The sequence below is a fragment of the Callospermophilus lateralis genome, chromosome 7 (genome assembly GCF_048772815.1).
Source record: "Callospermophilus lateralis isolate mCalLat2 chromosome 7, mCalLat2.hap1, whole genome shotgun sequence".
In the NCBI taxonomy this organism is placed as follows: domain Eukaryota; kingdom Metazoa; phylum Chordata; class Mammalia; order Rodentia; family Sciuridae; genus Callospermophilus; species Callospermophilus lateralis.
The window spans coordinates 21,960,562-21,985,172 of record NC_135311.1 but is presented as its reverse complement, the minus strand read 5'-3'; the positions used below and the strand labels follow the sequence as shown (position 1 = coordinate 21,985,172).

General features: G+C 35.9%; 1 protein-coding gene across 2 annotated transcripts in view; it reads right to left on the bottom strand.

The window, feature by feature from the left end:
* Positions 1-24,611, bottom strand: part of Trim33 (tripartite motif containing 33) — a 116,248-nt gene that overhangs the window by 65,367 nt on the left and 26,270 nt on the right. For both annotated transcript variants that reach the window (XM_076862901.1, XM_076862902.1), the window contains exons 2-4: positions 10,360-10,478; positions 9,804-9,948; positions 9,506-9,638 (exon numbers count right to left, since the gene is read on the bottom strand). In XM_076862901.1, the coding sequence (XP_076719016.1) occupies positions 9,506-9,638; positions 9,804-9,948; positions 10,360-10,478 (397 nt within the window). The remainder of the gene's footprint in view (positions 1-9,505; positions 9,639-9,803; positions 9,949-10,359; positions 10,479-24,611) is intronic.

Below are 24,611 nucleotides of genomic sequence, written 5' to 3'. Positions count from 1 at the left end.
TTAGCAAGACTCCATCTCAAAATAAAATTTAAAAGGATACTGGAGTAAAACTCCATAGTAAAGGGTACTTGGGTTTTAATTTCCAATAACAAAAAATAAAATAAAATTAGAATATTTTAACAAACTTTCTGTGAATATGTCACTGATACGGATATTATGTCTAGTATGCTTCACCCACCTAGTATTGGAAAACAGAAGGCTTAGAGTTCACAGAAAAGCCAGTCTAATTAGACATGCTAAATGGGAACCTCTAGAACTTCTCAAGTACATAGAGGTTGTTAATTTGAAATAGCACAGGATACATGGTAGACAAAAAGAGATTATCATTTTAATAAAAAATAGAAGGTGGTACCAATGAATTCTCTATACAACATCCCCTGCATGGCCTGTGGAAAATCGTGAATACCTCATTGAGACTCACTCACAGTTGACTATTAAGATTAGAATAAAGTAGTGTCACCACTGTATCAGCAGTCCCTGATATGTATGTCTTAATATAAAAATAAATAACTGCCTAAGGAAGACTGGTACTCAGTGGCTGAACTTATGGAAAAAAAAAAAAATTCTTCTGTCTCCATCTCTAAAAAGGGCCAGCTGGGTACACTGGTGAATGCCTGTAATCCTAGTGACTTGGGAGGCTAAGGCAGAAGGATTGTGAATTCAAAGCCAGCCTCAGAAAATTCGAGGTGCTGAGAAACTTGGTGAGACCCTGTCTCTAAATAAAATATAAAAAAGGGCTGGGGATGTGGCTCTGTGGCTGACTGCCCCCGAGCTCAATTCCCAGCAACCCAAAAAAAAAAAAAAAAAAAAGCCAACCACTACCTACTTTCACATGGGAGGGATCCAATTTATACTTGTCATATTGCCACAAGGTTACTTCCATTCACCAGTTTAATTGTCATAACTTAATTAAGAGATATTTAGACTAAATACAGGTCTCAATGTTATATGGATAACATTATGATAATATCAGAAACCTAAGAACAAGGTAACACAAACTTAAATGCAATGGTTGTATGACCAACAGGGTTTGGTTAAAAAATCCAGAAAAGGTTCAGACTATTCAAATGGTTGTAATTTTTAAAAATAACCTAGATCATGACATTCCACAAATCAAGAAAATCTGCTGTTATCACCTACCTTAGAACTAAGCTTAGTGTTTGTTGATATCTTTGAATTTTAAAGGACATATACTCCAAATATGGGAATATCACTATCTACTGTGATTAAATACCCAAAAGAACAGCATGTTGCCATTGCCTAGCATACTGCATATTGCTAGTCTGGGAAAAGATCAAAATTCCAAGTATAATTTCTACTGAACACATATTACCTTTGTGATATTTTAAGTCAAACCATCTTTAGAACCATCTATATACAGTATTATTTAGAAAACAACAAAACACAACCTGCTGTACATTTTAAGTACATTGTAGGCCACAACTAAATGTTGACCTTCCTCATGTCTGGAATAATCTTCATAATTTCCAGGGCAAAGGAAGAGGGAGAGAAGAACGTATGTGGGGTACATAAGGGAAAAAAAATGGTTGAAGTTATGTGCTGGGAAAATCAGGGATTTTTTACTATTATACTTTTATGTATGTCTGAAATTTCCCACAATAAAGACACAAAAAATAAAAAGTATAAAACCAAACAAAACTAAAAGGGGGAATAAAACATCCATATTTGAATGAGGCCTGAACAGGTCATATCCAAATTATAGAAAGCAGTCTCTTCTCTCAATACTTTTGGGCCACTATGATCCACATTCAAATATGATTTTAGAAGTGACAGCAAAATATACTTATGCCAACTAGAGCTTAACAAAAGACTGTAAGTGCCATCTACAGGCAACCATGAGAATTCTAGAACAGAAAATTTCTGGATATTATGATACAATATACATCATCTGAGAAAATATTACCTGCTTTTGGGCATTTGTTGAGAACGTATGACTGGGCTGTGGTAGACACCTATAATCCCAGCTACTTGGCAGTCTCAGACTAGATTGCAAGTTAAAGGCTATCCTGGGCAACTAAGTCCCTGTCTCAAATTTTTAAAAAAGGTTGAGGGATGTAGCTCAGTGGTAGAGCATATTCAAGGCCCTGGGTTTAATCTCCAGTACAGGGAGAGGGTGAAAGATGACTTTAGGATATAAAATAATCCTCAAGCCTGAAATACCCATGTCTTCGATGATGTAAAACAACACTCTATTAAGGAAGGCAGTATCAGAACAGTTCCCTGTAAAATGGAAACAGTTTACACAGGAACACACAACCAAGAAAATGCAAATAGGTACTCTTCACATTTACAAATAGGTATCCTCTTCCCCTCCTCCCCCTAAGGCTAGCTTTGGAACCAACTAAGGATCTACTATACACTAATAAACAGCTCTCTATTAATCAACAGTTACATCATTTATGGACAGCAGTTCCAAGGTAAATAGACAGCATCCTTAAAAAGCTTCCACCCTTGGGCTTGGGTTTTGGCTCAGGTGTAGGGCCTCTCACATGTGAGGTACTGGGTTCAATCCTCAACACCACATAAAAAATAAATAATCAAAAAACCACCACTCTTGCTAAAGAAGGTAAAAACTAATCAGTTCAAAAGGCATGTTATTTCCCCTTAAATGTGGGTTTTCAGTGAATGTCAACAGTGAAGATGGTCTTATTATATATAATTGTAATGTACCAATCAAAATAAAGAAAGGAGAAGTAGTAGTAAAGAGAAGGAGGAGGAAAAGGAGAAGAAGAAGAGGAGGAAATAGAATGATGGTGGTAGTAGAGAAGGTATTTGCAAACAGATGATAAAGATGCTGGTAGCAGGGAGGGGTGAGGCTAAGGTCAGCCTAGGCAACACAGCAAAGCCCCATATTAAAAAAAATACTTAAAGGAGAAAGATGCTAGTTAAATTAATAATGTATGCTATGCTGAAAACTTGGAACTACGACTGTGAGGGGAATGCTGCAGTGTTTTGTTGTTGCTGCTTTTTGGGGACACTATACTTCAGCACAATAATCCTGAGAGCAATACTGACAAAATGCCTCAAACCAGAGAGATCAGTTATAAATCTGTTGATAGTAATAAGAACCTGAGCTATTTAAGTCAAATGACATGAGTTCTGCCAATAATATATCCAAGAAAAATATGATAGAAATACACACAAAAAGAAAAGTATAATTTTATGATACAACACATAGTAATACAACCCTTAATAATGGGACAGGTTCTGAGAACTGTGTCATTAGAGACAATTTCTTCACTGTGAACATCAGAGAGCATACTTGCAAAAACTTATATGGCAAAGATAATCTTAAGGAACCAAGATGTATCTCTGTGTATGTATATACAAACATATATATACATATGTATACACACACACACAATATAAAAAAATTATAGGGGCTAGGGATGTGGCTCAAGCGGTAGCGCGCTCGCATGCGACCCGGGTTCGATCCTCAGCACCACATACAAACAAAGATGTTGTGTCCGCCGAAAACAGAAAAATAAATATTAAAGAATTCATATTCTCTTTCTCTCTCTCTCTCTCTCTTAAAAAAAAAATGCAGTACCTCCTTGACTATGTTTGGAACATAACTAGGAAATGATCTAGCAAACCCAAGTCACCAGTTTATAAATAATTGTTGTCTTCACTTTCTGCAGTTTCCACAAACCCTGGAATCTCTGAAGTGGTAAGAGTTTTTAATATGCTGATTTTTTTAATGACTGATTGCTTGGGGTCCAGGATAGCCAAGGAAACCAATAAGAAACCAGCCACATGATTAGAGGGTTAGACCTCCGTCTTACCCTCTAAGCTTAAAGGAAGAAAAGAGGGTCTGAAGGTTGAGTTGATTACAAATGGTCGATGTCTTTGTCCATAACACAGTGAAGCTACCTAAAAACTTAAAAGACAGGACTTTGAAAACTTCCAGGTTGCTGAATGTGTACACAGTAACAAGCCTAGAACAGAAAGAGACTGGAAGCTCTTCCCTATGTAACTCATTATTGGGGTGTTCATGTGTATTATTTAAAATATCCTTTATAATAAATCAGCAGAAGTAGGTTAAGGATGTCCCTGGGTTCTGCAAGTCACTCTAGCAAATGATCTAGCAAACCCAAGTCATCAGTTTACAAATGGCATCTGAAGTGGGTAGTCTGTGGGACTAGACCCTTAACCAATGGGATCTGATTCTTAATTCCAGACAGACTCCTAATTCCAGCTGGTGTCAGAGAACTGGTCAATGTGAAAGAAAAAAAATCCACACAAATGGTTGGGGTCCTGTATTAAGCATAAAAGGAGAAAAAGGTTACTTTTTCCTATATTCAGGTAGACACATCAATAGATTACTACTCATATCTAAGTTCAAATTAAGAAATATAGTGAAGGAAAGGGAAGGATCAGAGTAAACTTTGAGGTGGAGGTAGTTGAAGCTCCTCTTTCTTTTCCTTTTTTATTCCCCTTGGGTTTAGGCCATGCCCAACAAAGCTATTTTTCATGGGAAAAAGTATAACATCTTCCTTTTCTTCTTGCCTGTCACCATCAATTTAGAACATTATATAAGAAAACCGGAGAAGAGGCCCGCCTGCCACACAGTAGCCCAAAGACCCAAAGGAGAGGTACATATAAGCTTGAGGCTGCCACCACCACAAAACTGGGTATCACCGCTTTTATCAAGGGACAACAATAAGTACCTGATAAGACATCATCAAGGTCCCTGTGTGCTGGCTGCACCAAAGGTATCACTACTAGGGGAGCTAACAGTTATCCTGTTGCTGAGGTAACAGGGAGTCTTGCATGGGGTTGCCTATCTCTTGTTTCTCCTACTAACAGCCAACTTCTTATGATTATCCCTCTCACTTGTCATATAATCTAATACCTCCATATTCTCACATTCTACTTCATAAACATCTCAGCCAGTCCCCCAAATCCCCCTTCTACGATTAGAAACTGTAAACCATTATACAAAACTATTGACTATAAAGTAGAAGATATCCAAGCTCATCATTTCTGATTAGCAACAAAAAACTGTATATGTAAAAATAGAAGCTAACTGATATATGCCTACATGTTGGGTACATTGAGTGCTATAATATTGATCTACCCATTAAAAGTGAGGTATTGGTAACCTATAGGGACACTAAAAGACAATAGGACAGAAGCTAAAATATCTCAGATCTACACTGAAAGAGAGGAAGACTCATAGACATCATGAAAAAACAAGGGAGGAAAGTGCCTCAAACAAACCAATATACTACAACAATAGAATCCACAGATAGTGAAATGTCAGAGGAGAGGAGTTCAGGATATTCATAACTAAAATGATTTGGGAATTAAAAAAATGACCTAAGTGAGTAGATACAGGCAAAAATTGATCACTCCAACAAAGAGATGAGAGAGCAAATACAAATTGCAAGAGATTACTTCAAGAAAGAGATAAAGATACTGGGGGAAAAAAATAGTAATACTTGAAATGAAAGAAACAATAAGCCAATTAAAAAACTCAATACTTAGCATCACCAACAGACTAGATCACTTGGAAGTCAGGACCTCAGACAATGAAGACAAAATATACAATCTTGAAAATAAAGTTGACCTCACAGTGAAGATAGTAAGAAACCATGAATAGAATATCCAAGAATTATGGGATACCATCAAAAGACCAAACTTAAGATTTACTGGGATAGAGGAAGGTTCTGAGATTTAAACCAAAGGAATGCACAATCTCTTCAAAGATATAATAGCAGAAAATTTCCTAAGCATGAAGGATGAACTGGAAAATTAAATACAAGAGGCCTAAAGAACACCAAATGTACAAAATTACAACAGATCTACACCAAGACACATTAAAATGAAATGCCTTGCATCCAGAATAAGAAAAGACCAATTCGGATCTCAGCAGATTTTTCAACCCAGACTCTCAAAGCTAAGAGATCCTGGAACAACATATACCAAGCTCTAAAAGATAATGATGCCAACCAAGAATCTTATATCCAGCAAAATTAAGCTTCACACTTTTGACAATAAGATAAAAACCTTCCATGATAAACAAAAGCTAAAAGAATTTACAACAAGAAAGCCTGCTTTACAGAACATTCTTGGCAAAATATCCCAAGAGAAGGAAATAAAAAACAACAATGAAAATCTGCAATGGGAATAACTACAATAAAGGAAAAGCCAACCAAAAGAGAAAAGGTCAAGCTAAATATCAAAAACAAACAAAAATAACCTGTAATACAATTCATGTCTCTTTCAACTTAATAAATTTTACACAAAAAAAATTTAACAACATCATCTAATTTTTCAGATTTTTGTTTATTTCATATTTTTTGTTTTCCATTTCTCTTCACAGAGTTATACATATATGTTCTTTAAAAGTTTTAGGATTTTATGTTATATTTTAATATATAATTAATCTGGTATGTGTATCTACATTGCCTATGATAGGAGATGAGGTATATTTTACTCTCTTATAATTTAAAATCCATTATTCAAGATTCAAGAATGAAAAAAATCAGAGTAAAAATTGTTTAATAAGGTAATTATAAAGGTAAGGGCAAGGTTGAGGGTATCTAACAAATTTTGTGAAGCACCTTTCCTCCTGTAAACTTGGAGAGGTAAGAGGTGAAATAAGAGAGAGTCATTATAAAAAATTTGTAGGAGAAGGTGACCTAACTGAAGTTATTCCCACCAAAAGCATGTAGAAACCAACTCACAGTATTAAAACACCTCGCTCTACTCTTGAATATTCTAAGTTCATCTCTTTGGTGTCCCTTTCTGATGGAACTCAACAAGAAACCACATAACAAGGGGACTTATCAGGCAGCCTACAGCATATGTCTCACCAAAAGGTGAAAGATGGAGAAAAGAGCCAATATGGCAGCCACTGGTTACATGAGGCCACTGAATATTTAAAATATGTATATGTATAGTGTGCTATGTGTTAAATAGATATTAGATTCCAAAGAATTACTAGTACAAAGAAAATTAACATAAAATCTTACTAACAATTATTTTATTTTTTTACAAATTATGTTGGCAATCCATTGGGTTAAATGGAAATATATTAAAATTAATTTCTATTTCAAAAAATAAGTAAAGAACAAAGTAACATATTCTGTATCTTGACAACAGTACTATATATCCATATATGCCGTCTTTTTTATACTTGGGTTATCAAAATTCATATAACTATAAAACTAAATGGAGTAAACTGCCCCGCATATAAATTATAATCTCAATAAATATGACTGTAAAAAAAATCTAGTTCATGGTGTTTTAACAATATTGGGCATATACTAACCACCTAATAAATAATGGTTATTATGATTCTTGAAAACAACCAGCCTCAAACTGTTTCAAAGTGAGGTAGGGAGGGGGAGCATGGGAGGAATAGATAAACTCTAGATAGGGCAGAGAGGTGGGAGGGGAAGGGAGGAGGCATGGGGTTAGAAATGATAGTGGAATGAGATGGATATCATATCCAAAGTACATGTATGAAGACACGAATGGTGTGAATATACTTTCTATACAAAGAGATATGAAAAATTGTGCTCTATAAGTGTAATATGAATTGTAATGCATTCTGTTGTCATATAACAAACCAGAATTTAAAAAAAAAAAAAAAAAAGGAACGTAAGTGCTCAAAAAAATACCTCACTACATCTCTTAGAAAGGTAATCTAATGTCTTAATGAGACCATTTCAAAATAATCAATGATAAGATTTGTCCCTAGGGGATGTGATTATGGCTCAGTGGTAGAGCAATTGTCTAGCAGGTGCAAGGGCCTGGGTTCAATCCTCAGCACCACACATAAACAAGGGTATTGTGTGCAACTACAACTAAATAAATAGACAGATAGATAGATAGGATTTGTCCCTAAAGGTGAAGGCACCCATAAGATTAGTCACTTCAAGTAAAATATTAGCCACATTCCAGGTAAAATAAGACATTTCTGAACAGAACAAACTAAGGCTAATATAGGATTAGAAAGTGTTCTTTTAGAGTAGTGAAAGTTGCCATTAAAAAAAGAACAAAAAGCATTTCCTTTTACAATCAAATTTGAGATATTCTATCTACTGTACTTTATATACCACATGGGGGGAAATGAGCACAGAGATTAAGAAGAGATTTGAAACCTGAATGTGAGTGCTTAAATCCTGATTCTAGCACTTACTATGGGACCCTATACAGACCACTAAAGCTTTCTGTGGGGAGATGGTCTCCCTTTAAAACAGTCATAATGCCAGTACTTATAACTCATGAATAGCTGCTATGAATTAAAGGAGCATTCAACATTCAGAAAAGTGTCTGGCACAAACTGGGCGTGGTGTTGAATGTCTATAACAATCTCAGTGACTCAAGAGGCTGAGGCAGGAGGATCTCAAGTTTAAGGCCAGCCTCAACATCTTAGTGTGACCCTGTTTCAAAATTAAAAAAATAAAAAAGATTGGGGGGGAGGTGCCTGACACAAAGTAAAGATGCAATAATTATTAGCAATTAGGACTATCAGATCCAATTAACATGAATGAATTCATTAAAGAAATCATACAGTTGCACACACCTACAATCCCAGCTACTCAAGAGGCTGCTGCAGGAGAATTGCAAATTCAAGGCCAGCCTACACAAGCAACACAGTGAGGCCTGGGACATATACATACACACACACACACACACACACACACACACAACCTAAGTATGGTTAAACTAATTTCTCCTGACCTTTCTTGACAATAGATTCATAAAACTTATTTCCATCCAATCGTTTTTTAAAATAGTTTTTAAACTAAACATAATAAAAACATGTTCAAAAATTCTAGACTATGGATAGACTAAATAATCTTTTTTACTTCTAATACACAGGTGCTATGGAAGGTGTGAAAATTTATAAGAATTTTCTTATATACCTGACTTAAGACTTTCAAGTACAGTTTCAAACAGTTCAGATGAAAGGGACTTATGAAGAGTGAATAAATATTACTAATTCTCAAGACAAAATATGGTTAAAATACAAAGTTGTGTATTAAAAGAATAACTAAGCTTAGTGCTTATATTTATTTAGCTGTTTATAAATCCCTACGTTTCCTGCAAATAACACATCTAATTTGAAATCTATATTTATGCTTTGATGTTAGATATCAATTAGCTGTATTTATGAGAATGTCAGTTAACCATTCATGAGGACATTGCTTTACAGATTATAATCCATAATCTAAGTACATTACAGTTGGAAATAGCTTACTTGAACCACAGGAACGACAAATAAATAATATAATTCCATTCTTGCAAACCCAACCCTATTATAATGATACATTTTGACAAATATTCATAAGACAGTCAAATAGACATGAACATGAAAACAAATAATTCATCAATCAACACACACTACTTTAAGAAATAAAACACACAAAAGTTAGATTTAAAATGCTAAGGGACAAAATTGGGGGTCAATATTTGCTTTAAGAAGAATAATTTTTAAGCACTCAATAATTGAGTATGACTTCTGTACCTATGTTCTTTGTGTTCCAAAAGTTGACAGTCTCTACATGTCAATCTATCGCATGTTTCACAGAAGAGTTTCAACTGTTCTTGCTTATGTACAGGACAGAAAACAGGGCGCTGACCAGATGCTCCAACAGACTCTGTAGCAAAATTTTAAAAAAAAAAAAAATAGTTTTTTAACTAAACATAATAAAAATTTTGACTAATTTTCTAAATTCTTATTGATGCTAGTATCCAAAACTTATAAAAAAGTAGAAAAATTGTATAGGATCAAAAGAAAAAGGTTAAAAACACATGTATCTTACCTGAAACATCTTCTTTTTTCCTGATCAAGTGATCTTTAGTGAATTTTACTCTTTGATGTGCTTCAATACATGTCTTACACAGCCACTCTCCACATTCTACACAAAAGCCAACGGCACTTGCATTGTCTTCACAACTAGTACATACCTGAAAGAATATTGACCTATATTAAATTTACCAAATAGAGATCTACAAAATAAAATAAGGAAAACTTTCTAACTGGGTCTCAAATACACTGGTTAATTCACTATGCAAAGAATAAAATTATTCTGTTATCTATTTATCTTCAACAAAATCCTTTTCCTTATATATCAAACATTTAAGTAATAAAAAAATCTAAGGCTTAGAACACAAAGTCTATGCAAAACTTGACTTTTAATGTAATCACTTCAGTTTTATTTAATGTTTGAGAGTAGAGAGCCATCCTTTATTTTCAATTTGAAACAGACCTATCTATAGTAGTACTATCCTAAACTACTTAACTATCCAAACACATTTTTCTTATAATTTACATTTTCATATCAAGACATTACTATAAAGAAAACTTGAGAAGCATACCTGTTCTGATTTCTCATCAGAACTGCTAGGAGCTTCTGATGTGTCCTTCACAAAATAGTTATCCACAAGGTCTATCTGTCTGCATTCTTGGCGGCATACTGGGCACCGTATTACACCAACTACAACACAAAATGGCAACATTAAATAATATTCTTCAAAAGAAATCAAAGGAAATTGTGAATGATCAAAACCATTCATTTATCACACACAAGATCAAAGTAATGAGTAACAAGAGAACTATGTAATATAACCCAGAGTTATTTCAGGTGCAGGGGATACCCTAGAGGAAAGAGAAAACAAGTGTTAATATGCCCTCAAAACAGTGTTTTGTTTTGTTTTGTTTTTATTATTGTAAGATGCAGTTGGCAGAATGGCCCAAAAAAAATCCGTATCTTTGAAACCTATAAATGTTACTTTACCTGGCAAAAGGAACTTTGCAGATGAGACTAGATTAAGGTCCTTGAGATTAGAAATATTTCTGGAATGCCCAAAAGGCCCTAAATGTAATGAATTGATTCTATAAGAGGAAGGTACATGCAGATTAGAATACAGATAAACAGAAGGCAATTGGTAATGGATACAGAGATTAAAGTGTTGTACTTTGAAGATGAAGGAAAGATGGACCACTAGAAGCTGGAACAGACAAAGAAATAGATTTTCTCCTACCAGAAACTGTGGAAGGAATCAATCCTTCCAAAACTTTGGCTTTAGGCAAACCTAAAACTGATTTCAAACTTTCAGCCTCCAGAACTATAAGTAAGATATGTGTTGTTCTAAGACATCGAGTTTATGGTTATTTTGTTTATAGCAGCTACAGAAAACTAAAATACAATCTTATAACCTCAAATTATGACGTGGATTAGAGATACTTTAGTTTATGCTACTGTGGGAAGATCATTTATACTACCAAAACTGCTGAGGTAACATAACATTTTTTAAAGTTTAAAGAACTTTAAAAAAACACCAAAGTCAATACAACAATCTACTATGTATCAATAAAATTGAAGATAAGAATGAAAATGACATAGTCCTTGGCTTTACGAAAGAGCTAAAGAGGGCTGGGATTGTGGCTCAGTGGTACAGTGCTTGCCTAGCATGTGTGAGGCACTGGGTTCGAGTCTCAACACCACATATAAATACATAAATAAAATAAAAATGTATCAACAACTAAAACTTTTAAATTAATTAATTAATTACAGATACTGTGTCCATCTACAACTATAAAAAATTTTTAATAAAAATAAATAGAATGATTATAAAGGAAATAAATATAATTAACTGCAGGGGCAAAGATATGGGAGCAACTATTTTTATTTGTGGGTGGGGGGTGGGAGGTTTTACTGGAGATTGAACCCAGGGGCATTCTACCACTGAACTATATCCCTAGCCCTTTTTATTTTGAGACAGGGTCTTACTAAATAACCCTGGTGGCCTGGAACTTGGAATCCTACTGTCTCAGCCACCTAAATAGGTGGGATTGTGGGCCTAAACCACCACACCCAGCTGTAACTAACTCTTAGAAGGTAGCTTTTTGCTGAAGAGATTATGCTCACCTGTAGTCTTATAGAATAAACATGAATTTATAGTGTGCAAGAAAGTATTTGCTTGGCAGGCCTGAGTTAGTCAAATTTTGCACATTCTTAAGGCCTGTCTCAGAACTGGAGATGACATTTGAACGAATGGGATGGTCTGCCTGAATAAGAGTTTTTATTTTTTATTATTTTTGTTGTAGTTGGACACAATACCTTTATCTTAATGTAGTGCTGAGAATTGAACCCAGGGCCTCTCATGTGCTAGGCAAGAGCTCTACTGCTGAGCCACAACTCCAGCCCAGTAAGAGTGTTTTTAGTGTGTTGGAGGTTACAGGCATCCAAGTACTTTTAGACAGACGGTTTATGCCAATATTATGACTTACGGAGAATGCCTGTTTTAGTATACCAGAGAACTACTGCATTCATATTGACTTCTGGGTGGATTGGCATCCATAGTTGCTGTTGTCAGCTATACAGAGGCTGCATCCCTTAAAGATCGATCCCCTGATAAAAACCCTCAATCCCAAGGCTCAGGTGAGATTCCCTGCTTGACAATATGCTGTGTACTGTCCCACATTTTTTCCTAGGATAGTTAAGTACCTCACAGTTTAACTACACTAGAAGGGAACATCTGAAAGTTTGCATCTTCTTTCTCTAGGACACCTTTTGTCTTTGCCAATTTTAATACGTATCCTTTCACTATGACAAAACAGGAGTCGAGCAGTTTTTCTGAGTCCTGAGAATCCTTCTATTAGATTATCATTTTCCAAGTTGACAGGACAACCCAACTCAACTAAGAATGGAAAAACAGATGCAAAAGGGATAGCGTAAATAAAGTTCACTAAAGATAAGGGGCTACAAAAGATAGCATAATATATGTATACATACACACATATAATTGCATATAAAAATATTTTAAAAGTTAATGTAGGGGGCTGGGGTTGTAGCTTGGTGGTAGAGCACTCGCCTAGCACATGTGAGGCACTGGGTTTGATTCTCAGCACCAAATAAATAAATGAATAAATGTGTTGTGTTCATATACAACTATTTTATTAAAAAGTTAACATAAACCTTGCAACACCTAACTAAAGGAATATTTTTGTTAAAGAACACAAACTATGGAGCAACAGTCTATGCTCACAGTAAGACAGACGCAAATTGGTATTGGGTATGTTGCTCAATGGTAGAATGTCTGCTTAGCATTCACAAGCCCTGGGTTCAATCCTCAGCATCCAAAAAAACAAAAAAAGATACTGGGCACAGTGGTGCACACCTGTAATGCCAGCAACTCAGATGGTTTAGGCAGGAAGTTCAAGGCCAGCATGGTCAATTTAGCAAAACCCTGTCTCAAACTAAAGAACAGGGCTGGGGATATGGCTCAGTAGTAAAGTACCCCTGGGTTCAAATCCTAATACAGGGGTAGGGGGAATGTCAATATGATCAAAGTACTCATTATTCCTGTGTAAATGGATGATTCAATGTTATCCCAGTTATTCTATTTCTTTTGTAGCTCAACAAGCTCTCAGGTTCTTCAAAATTTTCAATTTAATCTAGCAGGCTGACAACACAAATTCACCTTTTTCTCATTCGAAATCCCCATTAAAATATTAAGAAATTTAGAAGATTAACTCACTAACCCTGGAAAAAAACTTGAAGGTGGACAAAGGGGCAAGGCACACAAATCAACAAGTGGCAATTTTAAGAGAATTTAAATGGAAAAGGATAACTGAATAGTGAAGAAGAAACCCCTCCAAGTGTACATCAGAAACACAAGGATACACCTAAGAAAGACTCGTTTGCTGAAAAGTTTTTCAGAGAAGACTGGAATTCAGAAACATGAGATTAAGGAAGTCCCAGTGAGACATAAGGTAATAAATGCAAGTCTAAAGACATCAGCAAACCCCACTAATTAATCTATAAGAACAAATTTCACAAAATGACTGATCCCCAAGACAAAACAGTTGAAATTTGCTTAGGGATCATTTTGTTATATGCTTCTTTAATTATCAACAAATCTTAAAATTATATAAATGTCTGCATTTAAAATAAGAGCTATTTTACACTTTTCAAGTGAATTCGTGAATGAGTAATTACTGTATAGAAAATGAGCATGCTCCTGGCTTAATCATTCAGTGCTAATTGCCATGGTGAGTTCTGATCATTATACAAAACTGACATTCAAGCTTCAAAGCCAAACCTAGTGGCCAAAATATCCCTTAAGCTGATTTCATCATTTCAAAGACTAAGTTCTGAGAGACCCACTTGTGCTTTCTAAATTGGTGTCTTTTAAATGCCAATTTGCTAAAAAGTTTCATTTGGGGATGAGGGGAGAGATGCACCTCTTTTTAAAAGGCAAAAACAGAATTGGACTCAGTGGTAGCACACTTGCCTGACATGCCCAAAGAGTTGGGTTTAATCCCCAGCGCTATAAAAAATGAGAGGCCAAAATATATTATTAGTCTACAAAGTAATTTGTCTTCACAGTGTTAAGTGGAATTACTTTCAGTAAATCAACTGGTATACTTAAATGACTGCAGTATAACTGAAGAGACGTGGAAAGGTGGAATGACACCCTCTCAAACATATAAAATGGCTAAAATTAATAAATTTAAAAAGTGGGCTGGGGTTGTGGCACAACGGTAGAGCACTCACCTAGCACCACATTAAAAAAATAAACAAAATAAAGGTATTCTGTCCAACTACAAAAAAAAAAATATATATATATATATATATATATATGTGTGTGTGTGTGTGTGTGTGTGTGTGTGTGTGTGTGTGTATTTTTCAAAATAAATACACAATTAAGTCTGGAAGCAAGAAGAAATTTTGAAGTGCCAAAACAGGAAACTCAAAGCCCAAGCAATGCAGCACTGATTCAAGTAGGCCACACAGAATCATTCTGTACAACTGCTGAGAACAAGGCAACAAAGTTTAAAAGTTGAAATAACTTCCTTTTATAAAGCTATGGAGTAGGATTTAGGTGTCCTACACATTAAAATCCTCACCAGACTTAAGAGTTAACCACAATAGTCATGTGACAAACAGAAAATTCAATGGCTTATTTTCAAAATACAGTTATTTAGCCTTAATTGGGATGTAAGATCCAAATGTAGGAATTTTAGCTAGCCAGGTGCAGTAGCATGCCCTTCTAAGCAGAAGTAGTTCACATTGCCAAGCTATTTCTGAGCATGTGTTTGATTCCTTGGTGTTTCTACCAATGTTGTAAAACTCCTGGTATTTCTAACAATTGTTTATTTAGAAATTGATATTTAGAAATTGTTAACTTCTAACAATTTTGGAAAAATTCCTGGTATTTCTAACAATTTTGGAAAAATTCCTGGTATTTCTAACAATTTTGGTGCCCAACATGGGGCTCCATAAGTCAACTAGCGGGTTGTGAGGACTCCCTCCTTACAGGAGACACAACCCAACTGCCTTGACACAGTGGCTTCAGAGTGGGGAAGGAAACCGTAATCCCTGAGGCCAAAAAATGAACCCAAAAAAACATCAAAGTGACAAGGTAACTCCGTGCATAGACCAAGGTAGGTAAAATCTATTCTCAAGAAAGAGTACTTCCTTGGTGGTCAGGATATACCAGAGGCTGTTTGAGTGTTACTAAGACATGAGTGCAAGAAATCCCTATGAAGGGAGGAATTGAGACTATATTCAGAAACATGAAACCATACCTAAGAAAGGGGAATGGGGAATGTGCTAGAAATCCCCAGTAAGATGGATCGAGCACACAGAGTACCTGGAGTATACAAGAAACCTCCAATAAGGTGTAGGGATTGAGGACATGGGGAAAACTTAATTACAGCAACAGGAACTTCAAAAAAAAAAAAAAGAAAGAAAGAAAGAAAAAAAAAAAAAAGAAGAAAGAAATAGGGAATAAAAATTCTAGGTTTAGGGACAGAGAAGGACAATGGAAAGATCCAATATGTAAAAGTCTTCTTTTCCTCTGAAGAGTACTAAGCATGGAAACAGTGGTGATGATGGAAGTAAATCTGCCCCCATTGAGGATGAGTGGCCACCTGAACCTTTGATTTCAGTGCCTATCATAACTGACAGACACTATTCCTATAAACTGCACAAGCCCCTTTCATGTCTGGGTCATACTGTAAAAATCTGTGACAGGCTCTATTTTAATTTCTAAAGGGTTAAATATAATAGTTCTTTTACCTACCTATAAGGATTTAAGTTACCAAATCTTTGTTTCCTGTTTTATGTATAATTGTGCACACCTGTGTATTATATCATGTCTATATACATTCTGGAGTCTATATCATGTACATGATATCAAAATTTGCATATAGATATTTATATAAATAAATATCATGATTTAATGAATGGATCCAAATGCCCTTCTGTTCACGGGACTTATAGAGTCTAAATCCAAAATTCTAAAAGCTAAATGCTCCAAAACTCAAAACTTTCTGATAGCCAAAATAAGATCATAAGTGGAAAATTCCATTCATAACCTCATGTGACAGACAACAGTCAAAACAGAGGTACACTAAAAATATAGTATAAAATTACCTCTAGGCTTACTGTTTATTATACAACCGTGGGGGGCGGGGTGGAGCTTGGGAGGCTAAAGCTGGAGAATCTCAAGTTTAAGGCTAATATGGGTAACTTAACCAGACCCTGTCTCAAAATTAAAAGGCATGGGAACATAGCTTGGTGGTAGTGTTCTTGCCCAGTATGCATAAAACACTAGGTTCAACCCCTAGTACTAAGAGATGGAGGGTTGAGCTGGAGATGAAGATATAATTCAGTGGTACAGCATTTGCCTAACAAAGTTATGGGTTCAATCCCCAGCACCTCCAAAAGAAAAACAAGAAGAAAACTACAATAAACAAATTCCTTAACACAATATCTGAGGGCCTGGAAATTGGGTCATATAAAATAGTCAAGTTGTTGGAAAGTGAATATAGTCTGTGGAAGCCTTACTAAGTAGCCAATAACAAATTTCAAGATTAAGACAACAACTAGGTGCCACGCTGAAGCTACAGCTTTGAGAATAGTACTTTAAGAATAACTGTTCTAAAGCACAGGCGATGAATTCCACAGATCGCCAGGTGCAATGGTGCATACCTGTAATCCCAGCAATTTGGAAGGCTGAGACAGGATAATCACAAACTCAAGGGCAACCTCAACAATTTAGCAAGACCCTGTCCCAAAACAAAAAAAGGAGGCTGGAATATAGCTCGGTTGGTAGAGTGTTTGCCTCGCATGCACAAGGCCCTGGGTTCAATCCCCAGCACCAAAAAAAAAAAAAAAAAAAAAAAATTAAATTAAAAATAACTTTGAAAAAAAAAATAAAAAACAAAAAGGACTGGGGATGTAGTTCAGCTGTAAAGTGCCCATGGGTTCAACCCCAAGAACAAAAAAAAAAAAAAAAAAGAAATCTCTGCTGGTTGGTACAAATTTTTTCAGCCCCATTCACAAAAATTGACTTATAAAAACTACTGCAGGGACTGAGATTGTAGCTCAGCTGTAGAGCACTCACCTAGTACGTGCAAGGCCCTGGGTTCAATCCTCATCACCACATAAAAATAAATAAATAAAATAAAGGTATGTGTCCAACTACAACTAAAAAATATCTAAAAAAAAAAAAAAAAAAAAAAAACTGCAGACATGTGAACTTTACTTTCCGCTGCCTATGCACCTTGTCTGATGTTTTCCAGCTCAACCTTGCTATATCCTGCACTTCTGTCCTCACTCAAGAATTCTAGTTTCCACTTGAGAATGAAGGCTTTGCTGAAGAAAGGAGCCAATCATGGTCAAATTACATTTACATTAATATAAGATTTTACTATAAAATTAATATGTATTAGTTCATTTAGACCTGTTAAAGTAGGTTCAGTGACTCTCGGTGACTCTCCATCCTGATAAGGAGAAAGAGGTTCAGTGAGACCAGGAAACTTTCTCAAGGACATATGGTGATATAAATGGTGGAGGGGGCCCGGCAGGGCAGGCAACATCTGAAACCAAGATGTGAGGGACTACAACATGAGTCCTTTTTTTAATTTTTTTTTTTTTTTAGTTATACATAACATTAGGATTGTTTTGACATAATTATAAAAGCATGGAATACAATTTGCTCTAATTCAGTCACCAGTACTTCCCCTTTCTCTCCCCTCTTCTCTACTGACTTTTCTCCAATTTATTTAAAAGGTTTTTTTTAAATTAGTGTCTTGTGGATATTCACATATGTACATAGGAAAGTTAGGTCAGATTCATTCCACTGTTCTTCCCTTATTCCATCCCTCCACCTTCTTACCTCAACCCTTTCCTCTGCTCCACTGATTTTTCTTCTATTTTAATGGAATTCTCCTACCCCGCTTTATTTTGGACTAGCTTCCACATATCAGAGAAAACATTTAGTCTTTGACTTTCTGGATCTGGCTTATTTCACTTAGCATGATAGTCTTCAGTGGCATCTGTTTACCAACAAATGCCATAATTTCATTCTTCTTTATGGCTGAATAATACTCCATTGCATATATAAACCACATTTTCTTCATTACAGAATGAGCTCTTAAAAACTATGCTAACCTACCTTTCTAATTAAAAAGTTGGTCTATTGTCTATTAATAACAAAATAAGATTAAACTAAGACTCCATAGTAATATAGATGATTATAATTAGAGATGAGGAAAAATCAACTGGCACAATAAATGACTGCATGATGATGGGAGTAGTATTAGTTACAGTAAGGAAGAAATTCAAAATTGTAGATGATTCTCAAGCTTCTGGTGTGGGTCATCCATGAAAAATTACACAATTACTCCAATGAAAAAAATGTATTTTCACCAAAATGTAATGAGTAGGCTTTAAGTACATACTACTTAACTAGCACAGTTGCGAATCTGAGGAGTCTGTATAAAACCCACCAGTACATAAGTAATTCAAATCTGATAAGGAGTTATGATTACTAAGGAAAAACCATATCAAGGACAATACCTCGGACTGAGATGTAGCTAACTACAGAGCCTAACGCGCACAAAGTTCTGGGTTTAATCCTGAACATCATCAAAAGAAATTTAAAAAGACAGTACCAATATTTATTAGTCTATCAGAAGAAAAGGAAGTTTCAGATTTAGAAGATGGCTTTCAGACACTGTCAACTGCAAATCCTATGATGTTAACATCAAAATAAAGTATACAAACATATATGTATAACTGAAACAAGAATCAAACTACTTTTCCATTTATGGTCAACTTGTCATTACTCAGAATTGCAAACTTTTTTTTTTTTTTTGCGCTTTTTGTTTTTTGGTACCTGGAATTGAACCCAGGGGCACTTAACCGCTGAACCACATCCTCAGCCCTTTTTGTATTTTATTTAGAAGCAGGGTCTAGCTGAGTTCCTTAGGGACTCACTGGGTTGCTGAGGCTGGTTTTGAACCTGCTATCCTCCTGTCTCTGCCTCCCGAGTGACCAGGATTACAGGCATGCGCCACCGCACCAGCGCACGCTATGTTTAAATGTTAGCAGATTCTTGGCCTTGAACCTAACAATCTTTTTATTTAGTCAACCCTAGCCTCTCTTGCTGATACCCTCCAGCAGCCACTTCAATCAACCTTCAATCAACAACTCTCTCCTTTCTCTTAGAAAATAATTATGAATGAAAAAGATACATTTTCAGGTGGAAAAAGAAGTTGAGGGGATTTATCACTTATGGCCGCTACTTAAGTAGGAGGCTAGTACAAGTAAGTAGGAGGCTAGTACAAGTAATGAGAAATCCTTGTGGGTTGAGTTTTTGAAAGTCTGAATTAAATAACCCAGGGAATGGAAAGCTGGAGAGAATAAGATTGTCAAGAGGTGCCAACAGCCCTGAATTTGAGAGGTATAATCATCCTTAAGCAAATTCTTCTCTCCACCATACACTATGTCCATTCATCTCTATTTCCACCCTATGTGTACCCAACAATAGGCAACAATAGGCAGCTAAGAAGAAATATGTATTAACTAAGGGGCATGAAGGCAAAAAAAAGAAAATAACTAGATTCTAAAACAACAGGTTCATTGATCTTTTAGAGATTTTATAGCAAAGGAGGTAACAGCAGACAGCTGTTAGCATGAGGAGCTGGAGATGTGAAATTTTCCTTGCCCTGTGATAAGAGCTGATAATAAACAGAAGCAAAGAGAATGACTGCAAATTAAAACCTAGCATGTGTAATTCAGCAAGATTCTGTCTCAAAATAAAAAGGGTTGAGGATATAACACAGTAGTTGAGCTCTTGCTAAAATGAGTGAGGCCCTGGGGTTCAATCCCCAGCATGTCAAAAGGTGTGTGTGTGGGGGGGTGACTTTTATATTTTTAAGGGAAAAGAGAAAAGTCTATAAACATTGTATGCAGTTCACAAAGTCTAAAATATTTACTATCTAGTCCTACAAAGAGTTTAATGAACATTACATAAAATTGATTTTTCACTAAACCAAACAGAAATAATTCTTCATAATGATATATGTTCACAGAAGGCAAGGCTTTGGTCTGCATGTGCACATGTGTGCTTTAAACTTGCATACAACTAGGTTTTCTTTTCTCTTGTGCCAGAAGGAGGCAGAGAATTATAATGGCCCAGTGGAGTCTCAGCTCATAACCATGAAGACCCAAATTCCATGGCTGCCTAGATCCAGTAAACTGCTTATTTACTGTTTTCTTTAGGAGGTCATTTGAATTCTGCACTAACAGACTTATCAGTTATGAAAGGTCATTTTCTCTAACTCCAGCTGTACTAGCTGAGCAGGGAACAGTGGAGGCACTGTAACTCTTTGGAAAAGACATTAAATTTCAAAAAGTATCAGTACAGAGCAGATGAAACAAAATGTATCATGTCTACCCTAGTCTAATGGTTCACCAATGACCACTAACCACATAATCATGGCCAAACTTGACCCTGTAAAAGAAGCCATACTCACGAATAGGCAAAGAACAAGTATATCCCATTTAAGGAGGTTACATAACTTGAGGGCAACCAAGCTGAACAACCAGAAAATGGGACCTGTGTCTCATATTCTCTCCTATTAAGGCAAGACTAATTGAGGAGGCAGCAGAGGAAGAGGTGGCTGTGGCAGAGGCTACAGCAATGAAGCAGAGGTGAATATTTAGTTTAAAAAAAAAAAAAAAAACAAGAGAGAGAATGGGATCCTAATTAGAATAAGTTATACTCCATGTAAGTATAATATGTCAAAATACACCTCTACTGTCATGTATATATAAAAAGAACACATTTTTTAAAAAAGGACTCAGAACTCTTATAAAAATGCAATTACAAATAAACATAATTTCTATAGTATAAAAATTAAAAGACCTGGAAAAAGGAATAACTCTTCAGAAGAAAATTAGTAGCCAGGAAAATCCAATTTTAAGACGTAACCATTGAAGACTCTAAAGCACAGGGAACAAAAATTGACAAATGATATTATATCAAACAAAGAAGCTTCTGCACTAAGAACAGAGCAGGGAGGAAGAACATGAGAAGAAGATTACCATTAAACAGGGATGAGAGGTGGGAGGGAAAGGTAGAGAGAAGGGAAATTGCATGGAAATGGAAAGAGACCTTTATTGTTATACAAAATTACATATAAGAGGAAGTGAGGGGAAAGGGAAAAGAGAAATTAATTACAGTAGATAGGGTAGAAAGAGAAGATGGGGGGAGGGGAGGGGGGATAGTAGAGGATAGGAAGGGCAGCAGAATACAACAGACACAAGTATGGCAGTGTGTAAAAACGTGGATGTGTAACCGATATGATTCTGCAATCTGTATATGGGGTAAAAATAGAAGTTCATAATCCATTTGAATCAAATATATGAAATATGATGTCAAGAGCTTTGTAATGTTTTGAACAACAATAATAAAAAAATTTTAAAAAGAAGAAGCTTCTGCACAGCAAAGTAAACAAAAGGGTGAACAGTCCTCATAGTGAATAAAGTATATGCAAACCAACAATCTGACAAGGAAATAATATTCAGAATAAATGAGGAACTCAACAGTTAAGAATAACAACAACAACAATCATCCAATTTTAAAAGGGGCAAATAAGGGCTGAGGATGCAGCTTTGTGGTATAATGCTCTTCCAGCAAGAACAAGGCCCCAAATTATCTAAAGGAAATTAGCATATGAAATAAGGTTCAATATATCAATCAACCAGGAAATACAAATCAAAGCCACAATGAGTCACCTCACTCCAGTTGAGAATGGCAATTATCAAAAATACAAAAAATACCAATGCTTGTAAGGTAAAACAGAAAGGGGAACACTTTCATACACATGAGTGGGAATGTAGCTTAGTATAGTCATTATAGAAAACAGAATGGAGGTTCCTCAAAAGCCACAAATAACTACCTTACCATCTACTTATCCAATTCTGGAAATATCCCACTAAGGAAATGAAATCATTAGTAAAAGAGATACCTGTACTCCCATATTTATTGTGGCACTATTCACAATACCCAACATACAAGATCAAAATGACCCTCAAGGACTTGGGTTGTGGCTCAGTGGTAGAGTGCTTGCCTGGCATGTGTGAGGCCCTGGGTTCGATCCTTAGCACCACATACAAATAAACAAGTAAAAAAATCCACTGGTAGCCCCCCCTCCCAAAGAAAGTCCCTCAATAGATGAATGGGTAAAATTGTAGCGACATGGATGAAACTGGGGGATCTATGTCAAGTGAAATAAGAAATAAGGCAGGCACTCATTTGTGAAAGCTGCAAAAATCATTCTCTTCTTAGGAATAGTGATCACTACAAACTAGATAGGGAAGAGGGTAGAACCAATAATGGAGACTGAAATACACTTAGTAGGAGAAATGAGTTCTGGTGTTCTACAGCACATTAGAATGAGTATAGTCAACAACAATATATAATATCAAAATACCAAGAAGAAACTGAAAGTTCCCAGTAAACAGAAATGATAAATCTTTTGAGGAAATGGAAACACTAATTACCCTGTTTTGATCATTACACACTGTACAAAATATACCAAATTATAGTACTGTACCCCACAAATATGAACAAGGGTAATGCATCAACTAAAAACATATGTAAGTCAGTGGTAAAGTGCTTGCCTGGCATGGGCCCTGGGTTCAATCCCCAGACACACCACACAGACAAACACACACATAAAACTGGCCAAAAAGGATCTGACCCCAAAGCTGAATCAATAAATGAAAATTTTTAAACATAGAAAAAGAATCTGCTTTACTATGTCCACAAAACTATAATGATGCGCCTTCACCATAGTATTATGGTTTGAATATGAGGTATTCCCCCAAAGCTCCTATGTTAATGCAGGAACATTTAGGTGAAGTAATTAAATTACTAGAGCTGTGATCTAATCCATGGATTGACCCATTTGCTGGGTTAATAATTTGAATGGACTAACTGGGTAGTAACTGCAGGCAGGTGGGGCTTTCCTGGAGAAAGTAGGTCACTGGGGCATGTCTTTGGAGTCTATATTTTGTACCTGTTGTCTCATATTCTCTCTGCTTTCTGGCTACCATGAGGTAAGCAGCATTCCTTCTCCATGCCCTTCTGTTAGTCAGCAAAGAAAATCTGACTAACAAGGGAAAAATTCTAAATATTGAAGATTTTACTACATGGGTACTATGGCACACACTTGTAGTTTTAGTACTCAGGAAGCTATAAGCTAAAGGAAGAATCATTAGAGACCACCAGTTCAAGATTAGTCTAGTTAACAAAGTGAGACCCTTTGTCCAAAACAAGATTTTTCTGACTGCATACATATGGACATAATTCAATAACTCTTTTTTTTTCTTTCTTTCTTTTTTGGGTACCAGGGCTTGAACTCAGGGGACCTCAACCACTGAGCCACATTGTCAGCTCTATCTTGTATTTTATTTAAAGACAGGGTCTCACTAAGTTGCTTAGTGCCTTCCCGTTGCTGAGGCTGACTTTGAACTTTCCATCCTCCTATCTCAGTCTCTCCAGTCACTGGGATTACAGGCATGCGCCACTGTGCCCAGCAATTCAATAACAAAAAATGATGAGCTAAGAAACTGAACAGATACTTCAAAGAAAAACAATTGATCAACAAACATAAAAAAAATGTTCATCATCTCTAGCAATTAGAGAAATGCAAATCAAAACTAAGATTTTATCTCACTCCACTCAGAATGGCAATCATCAAGAATACAAACAGGGGCTGGGGATGTGGCTCAAGTGGTAGCGCGCTTGCCTGGCATGCATGCAGCCCGGGTTTGATCCTCAGCACAACATACAAACAAAAATGTTGTGTCCGCCGAAAACTAGAAAATGAATATTGAAAAAATTCTCTCTCTCTCTAACTCTCTCTTAAAAAAAAAAAAAAAGAATTACAAAAAGGGGCTGGGGTTGTGACTCAGTGGTAGAGTGCTCGCCTAGCATTCATGAGGCACTGGGTTCAATCCTTAGCACCACACAGAAATAAAGATACTGTATCTACCTAAAACTAAAAAATAAATATTAAAAAAATACAAGCAAGTGTTGGTGAAGATGTGGAGAAAAAGTTACACTCATACATTGCTGGTGGGACTGCAAATTGGTGAAACCACTATGGAAAGCAGCATGGAGATTCCTCAGAAAACTCTGAATGGAACCACAATTTGACCCAGCTATCCCACTTCTCTGTTTATACCCAAAGGACTTAAAAAAATCAACATATAACAGTGACACAGCCACATCAATGTTTACATTGATGCAACTCAATT